General features: G+C 33.6%; 2 protein-coding genes across 2 annotated transcripts in view; one reads left to right on the top strand and one right to left on the bottom strand.

The window, feature by feature from the left end:
- LOC136843323 (chymotrypsin-like protease CTRL-1) overlaps positions 1-7,500 on the top strand; it is a 451,535-nt gene that overhangs the window by 91,820 nt on the left and 352,215 nt on the right. The gene's annotated exons all lie outside the window — the stretch shown is intronic.
- The window catches only part of LOC136843322 (uncharacterized), a 3,307-nt gene continuing 754 nt past the window's right edge, over positions 4,948-7,500 (bottom strand). The window contains exon 2 of the mRNA XM_067111596.1: positions 4,948-7,177. Within this exon, the coding sequence (XP_066967697.1) occupies positions 5,131-6,963 (1,833 nt within the window). The 5' untranslated portion in view covers positions 6,964-7,177 and the 3' untranslated portion in view covers positions 4,948-5,130. The remainder of the gene's footprint in view (positions 7,178-7,500) is intronic.

Below are 7,500 nucleotides of genomic sequence, written 5' to 3'. Positions count from 1 at the left end.
CACTGGACGCACAGCAAGCTCATTTGTCATAGAACTGAGTAAAATATGGCAGGATTTTCTTCCTTAATCTAATTTTTTTTTAATATTTAAGCTTACGGAAGTTGTTCATTGGATTTTTAGTCTGTTCTAGTATAACTCAGAAATTCCGTTGAATGAAACAAAGGAAAATCAGAGGGCAGACTTATGCGCATTCACTCCTGATGGGGTCTTCCTTTCACTGAGATTGTGGAGAGAAGTCTACTAAGTTGACTTTCTACTGGGATTTAATTTGATAAGTCGACCAAAGTATTTTTCGTCTTTGGTATATATATATGCAATAATTCACTTTTAAGATAGACTGGCAAACGCAAACTAATCAAACAATTTTTTTATTAGTTATAAAAAAAGAGAGGGAATGACATTTTCTTTAAGAATTTGATGGATGAATACCGTGGAAGAAAGAAAGAAGTAATGAATGAAAATGAAAATGGAAAAGTAAGCAGAAAGAGAAAATTGAAGCGAAAAGCAGACTCGGATAAAAGCGACGACAAAGTCTACTGCTGTCGAGATGTGAAAGGCTTCTTATATTTTTCTCCGAGGGATAAGATCAGCTGGAGGAAGGGTTTTCCTTGCAGAAGCGGAGAAGAAGAAGAAGAAGAAGAAGAAGAAGAAGAAGAAGAATAAAGAGGGAGAGAAAGAGATGGAGCTCCACATGGATGCTGTCTCTCAAAATACCCTCCCGTGCAAGATTTCTGCTGTCGAAAGTCTCCTAGCAAATCCTCCGGATCAGCTTTATTGCTCCGGTATTTTTCGTGTTCGTTGTTGTTTTCTTTCTTTTTCTTTTTCTTAATAATGACTGCCATTTACGTTTTAAGAATATGGCTTTGTCCAGGTTATGATCAGATGGCCTTGAGGAATGAAATGGGAAATATTTTTCTTTACTCGTTTTTCTATTTATATTTTACCGGTAACTTCGAGTTTAATTACAAGCAAGTAAAAAATGCGCCGAAGTTTTTTTGGTGCAATCGAGTTTTCTGTACAGCCGATGCAGCGTATAATCAAGGCCACCGAAAATAGATCTATCTTTCGGTGGTCTCGGTATAATGCTGTATGAGCCTCGGTCCATGAAACTTTAACCACTGCCCGGTGGTGGCCTATCCTGTATCGTTGCCAGAAGCACTATTATAGCTAACTTTAACCTTAAATAAAATAAAAAATACTGAGGCTAGAGGGCTGCAATTTGGTATGTTTGATGATTAGAGGGTGGATGATCAGCATACCAATTTGCAGCCCTCTAGCCTCAGTAGTTTTTAAGATCTGAGAGCGGACAGAAAAAGTGCAGACGGACAGACAAAGCCGGCACTGTAATTTTCTTTTACAGAAAACTAAAACCATCTTTATTTTCAGTTGAAACCTGCTGGGAAGTTACACCGGTGTTGTGGAGGAAATTTTCACCGATAACAAGAACAGTATTTGAAAAACAAGTTATCTCTTTCTTCTTAAATTAACACGCATCAGATGCAGAATTTTCATTGTTATGGAGGCGATTTCTACTGCTTCTTGCCTTGTTCCACAATTCCTTAAGAAATTTCCAGTGTCTTGAGGGAAACTTCCGATTCCCAAAGTCGATATCTGACCTTAGGATAAAGTTTAGGTGTCCGGAATGACTTCTGTGAGACACTTATTCAAAATATCCAGTGAAATGGATTTTAAAATTTCTTGATTGTGTTTTAGGAACTGATGCAGAGTACATGCTAGGAATTTTCTTATAACCTCAAGTCTCCTGCATTTACGGCTCACGCAGAAGGAAAAGAAATTTTCATAGTTGCTTCCAGATTCAAGACTCGAAGTAAGGTGTTGCTGTTGCCTAGATGACCTAAGGTAACCCAGTTTAACCTAATACAATCCCATATACCGAGCTGGACCCCGTAAACCTAGTTCAGAGCCGAATTCCAGTTACCAGTTTCTGTATTGCCAAGTCCACATTGTATACACTAAACCCCATTTTTCATCTGTAAGACAAATCTTTCAGTCCCACGGGGAATAATTCTCGTAGCATCAATATATATATATGTATATACTGTATATATATATATATATATATATATATATATATATATATATATATATATATATATATATATAATATATATATATATATATAGAATCTCATGGTCACTTAGTAATAACTACAGTGTTAAGAGAGCATTGTGGTTATAACAGTTTCACATATATAAGTATTTGTATGTGTGTATATGTATGTATATTCATTTATAAATCTAATATAAATGTTTTATATGTATACATACATCATACATACATAATATATATATATATATATATATATATATATATATATATATATATTTATATATATACTGTGTATATGAGAGAGAGAGAGAGAGAGAGAGAGAAAGAGAGAGAGAGAGAGAGATAAAAACTCTTTTCAAGGAAAAACGTGAAGATTCTGAGTGCTACGTGCCAATTGTACCGTCTCCAGTCATTAAAGAATAATCCCCAGAGCATCTCATTGGATCTGATTGAATCCCGGATCTCAGTCGAAAATTTGATGGATTCTGCTCTTGAAAGAACATAAAGATTATTTTGAATTCAGTTCGCACGTCGAGCTGAATTCAAAGGGGCTCTGGGATTGGAGGCAATTTGTTATCAATCCAACGCTGCTCCAGTTGGTAAAAGAGATAATTTGCATCTGTCAGCAAGACGTCAGGCCAAGCATTCCAAAAGAGAGATATTTTTTATCCCCTTGATTCATTGATTCATATTTATTTTTAGTTGATAGGTTGAATACTTAGTAGGGGCAGAGATATATTTTTATCGTAATAGAAGGTTAGAGTTCCAGCTTTTAGGAAGATTTCAGTCTGAGCATCCTTAAAGGCGACAACACAAAATATGTTTCGTTTTATTTTAATATATTTATAATATTTCAGTCTTTACAGAAGAATGAAAAGGAATATTATCGAATTGTCGTCTTTCGTATCCCACAAGGATTCTCTAGATATTATCGTGAAAATGTTTTAGAATAAGAACGAAGCTTGGTAATATCAGTTTCATTGCACAATTTAAGGAATGAAATGTGTGCCATTGAACTAGATATTAGGTTGAATATTCCGTATTGCAGCTAGAGTATACAAAGAATTTGCTGTGACTTTATCTCGTAAAGGTTGTGAGCTGAGTTGATTCAGTTATCAAAGACGTTAGACTTGTCTTTATCATGATGATACTATTTAGGATTTGTGTATAGCATTTCATGTTTATATATCTGCAGAGAAGCAGATTTCTTATAACTTTCATCTCACACCAGTAGGTTATTATTATTATTATTATTATTATTATTATTACTATTATTATTATTATTATTATTATTATTATTATTATTATTCAGAATGTGCAAACAATGATATGGAAGCAGGCTGAAAGTCCATCAGCTTGCAAAGCAAGTCTCCATAGAACAGAATGCGGACGTTAATGGAACTGTCATATGCAGAACGGTTGCAATCTTAATTGCATACGCAGTTAATGTGCATAAATATGATTGTGTATTCCAAGAAAAATTATAGCAAAAGCTTTTTGTTTCTTTTATATTCTTTATATTGCGGTTTGGACGAAACTTTTTTCTTTTTTTAAGAGTGTGTTCAATGTTGTTGTATCGTGGGGTTTTCCCGTTTACTTTTACTTCAATTTTAAAAAGTATTTTCGCATTTTTTATCACTTATTCTCTCTTTTCCACAATGATCAGCTTAGATACTCATGAAATAGGAAAATCTTTAAAAAAACTGAAGCATTTTTCTGATCGAAAGAAAAAGATCTACCGTTACATATCGTAATTTATTTCTCGTCTCTAGAATTGTAACATAGATATAGATAAATGTACAACACCAAGGATCATACACACACACACACACACACACACACACACACACATATATATATATATATATATATATATATATATATATATATATATATATATATATATATGTGTGTGTGTGTGTGTGTGTGTGTGTGTATATATATATATATATATATATATATATATATATATATATATATATATATATATATATATATATATACATACAGGGTGTTTCTAAATTAGAGCCTCCCCCTCTACAGCATAAACTAAAATTGATATGGACAAAAACAAAAGTAATTCAGAACAGGTATTTATTTAAGTTTCTCTCTGAGTATTTAATGTTTTGTTTGGCCTCCATCTGCCTGTACCACAGCCTGCATTCTTGAGGGGTATGGTTTCAGCAAATCGCAAAAAAGCTGAGACTCGAACTCCATTTCCCTGAGCACTTCGGTCACCTCTCTTCGCAGGTCGTCGAGGCTTGGTATACCATCACAGTTCACTGTGCGTGCTTCAGCATGATCCTTTAAGATACTACCAGTGCACAGTGTTTCAAAACAGTCCAAAACCGGACATAAATCCTTTTGGCCTAGTTTTTGAGTTTTTCTGAACTTTTTATGTCTGAAACGTTAGATTACAGGTTTTTATGAGTGTCTTGAATGATATTTCATATTGTAACACTTTTTGGCTCTGCATGGAATATTTGTATTAATTTATCCCTCAGAATACATTATCCTTACTGTTTTGTAGTTCTTTCATATATTAGTAGTGTAAAAATGTTGCTAAAGTTTTTCAATATTCATCATATCATTGGTAACTAAGAAAGTGATAGAATCCCTTTCATATGGTAGTTACTGAAGCACGTTGAAACTTTGCAAATATTAATTAGAATTATGCAAAAAAAAGAAAGAAAAAGAATTATGTTTAGAAAGAAATTAAAGATGGTCCAGTAATAAACAACCCATGAAATTTGATGTCGAATTGCAGTTCTTTCTCTTGTCTTTTGTGCGGTTCATTAGTTACTGAAACAAGATGAAAGTTGGCAAACAAAATGACGTAGTGTATAAGAAAATAAGGTTCCATTAATAAAGAATGCATGAAATTCATAGTTTTATTACTGTTCTTCATCTTATCTTTTATATGGTGCTTACTGAAAAAAGTTGAAACCTTGTAAACAGTATTTGATATTACTATATTTATACCAAACAAAATAGTAGGTGGCTGAGAAAAAAAAAATTAAGGATGCTCCATCAATGAAATTTATACAATTTAGAGCATAATTACAATTCTTCATCTTGCCATGTATATTCTTTTAAAAGCGATAGAACCTCCGAGGAAAATGACGATGACTTGTTGGTTTTAGGCTCTTTTCTCAAGCCCACAATACATGGATCAGAAGAGGCTAAAAGTCCATGCATAAGATCTTCATTACCACTTATTCGACTAGTTTTTCTAGTGTGATAAATCCTAAGTCTTTTATTGTCTTTATTACGAGTCTCTTGTGCCTCTTCACTAAGAGATCCAATTGGGACCAGAAGATAAGAAATAACATCACCTCCATGAATTAAAATCTGATGCATGGATTTTGGCATATAAAACCAAGGATATTTTTCGACATACAGTTGTGCTGTTTCTTGAGCATATTGGTTGAATTTCTCACTATCTATCTCAAAATTAGTGTTTATCACTTTAAGAATTACTCCGAGTCTCTTCAATAAAGTAGAGTCAACTCGTGTTATACGTGAGGAAATCTCATATTCGTCAAAGAAACGGCGAGCAGAATTGCCATCGTTTGAAGTTCCACTACCCCCTGGACATGGTATATCAACTATCAGACCAAGTTCGGTTCTTAATTCCCGTTGCACTCTTTTTTTTTCTTCTTCAAGTTTCCTCCTGTTATCTCCTGAAGCTCTCCATTTCTTGAAATCTAAACGATAGCTAATAAGGAGAATACATTCATAAAAGCGTATATAAGCATGAAGAGGTGACAGTCCATATTTCAGCATTTCATGATTAATTTCTCTGTTCTGAACTCTGTTGAGGTCATTCATTTCTGTTGGTTTTGCTTGACATATAACACAGACCTGACTTGACTTAATATTTCCTATAACCTGCATTACTTTACCATCTATCATAGAAAAAAACATTTTGTGACTTACTCTAAAATTTAAATCATACAGTCTAATAGATGAATCTGTTAGTGCATCCACTTCTTTTTCTAACAAACCAGCTTCTACCTTTATCAGTTCTGTAGTTTCTTTTTTAAACAATAACTTTATTGGCCTACATAATCTTGTTGACGAGGGTCTTGGATTGGTCCAGATAACAATTGTTTTTTCTTCACTAACCCCTTCTAATCTGATGGGGATAAAGGATATTAGAAAAAGATTATCTTCATCAATTTCTTCTTCTGACCTTTGCTTATACTTACTGTATCCTGTTGAGCCATCCATCCCATACTTACTAACTATAGTAAATTTGGAAACTTTCTTTAATATGTCTTCTTCATATGTCATAAGAATTCTTTTTGCTGTCAAATCCAGAATTTCTTGCAGCCTCACGCTACATTCCATTTCATTTACAAAAATATTCAATGGATATGTCTGACTTTTGGCTTTTAAGACCTCATGATAACTTGGGTATAAATCAAATCCATGATGAAGAGCTCCTTGCCTCAGAGTCCTATATGCCTCTATCCCCAAATATAGGTCAATTATCAGTGCAAGAGCTTCTTCTGCAGAGTATTGTGCCATCGTAGTTTCCTTCCTCAGAATAGCATTGTCCAGTTTCCTTAGTGTATTCGGCGAACTTAAAGAAACAGCTTTTACAATTTTTGCTTTTTTAGGTTCATGAGATGTCCATAGTGAGGTTGAGGTAGCATCTAGAAGTTGATCAGGTGTGAAATCTTTTCTTATGTCAGAAGTAATTCGCCTTTTTGACCGGTCAGTAAGGCTTTCATATGGTCCTGATGGCCTTCCTTTTGATTGGAGAGTTATTTGAGGATTAGCACTTGCATTTTCCTGTATCTTAGAATCTATTACATCAATAACATCTTTTCGGAATAGGGGAGCACTAAACCATTCTGGATATTTAGAGTATACTCTATCAATCATTCTGTTACACGATTTGAGTTTACTAAAAATTTATACATAAAGTCTTGTATTGCATTTGTTATAATGATTTCACTTTTATCATCAACATTCTTAACTGAGTACTTATTCATTAGGAATTCAACCAACTCTTTAGTGCCTATAGCTTTCAGTGACTTTGAGTGATATGTCATGGCTTCATCAATAAACTCCTTTCTAGTTAGAGTCACACCTGTATCTGAAAAGCAAAGCGCATACATTACACACTATTAGTTACCTTGCATTTGTTAAACATAGGCTATGTGCAGGATTTGAAAAATTTTCCTTTTCCTGTCATAATAAAGAAAGCAAAACTCTATAGACCCCTGACAATTGATGACCGTGATATTCATCAAGAGAATGTGCATAAAATGTACAATTGAAACGTCAAGTTAAATGAATACATAGAATAATTTTTTTGAAGGTTGTGCAGAGTTCTAAAAGATAAGATTAAAAATGATGACGATGACAAACGCAATTCCTGTAATCTGTTACTAGTTTTTCTTTGCATAAATGAACAGA

This window comes from Macrobrachium rosenbergii, chromosome 11 (assembly GCF_040412425.1).
Source record: "Macrobrachium rosenbergii isolate ZJJX-2024 chromosome 11, ASM4041242v1, whole genome shotgun sequence".
NCBI lineage: Eukaryota > Metazoa > Arthropoda > Malacostraca > Decapoda > Palaemonidae > Macrobrachium > Macrobrachium rosenbergii.
The sequence above is the reverse complement of the archived record's forward strand: the minus strand, read 5'-3'. Positions and strand labels throughout refer to the sequence as shown.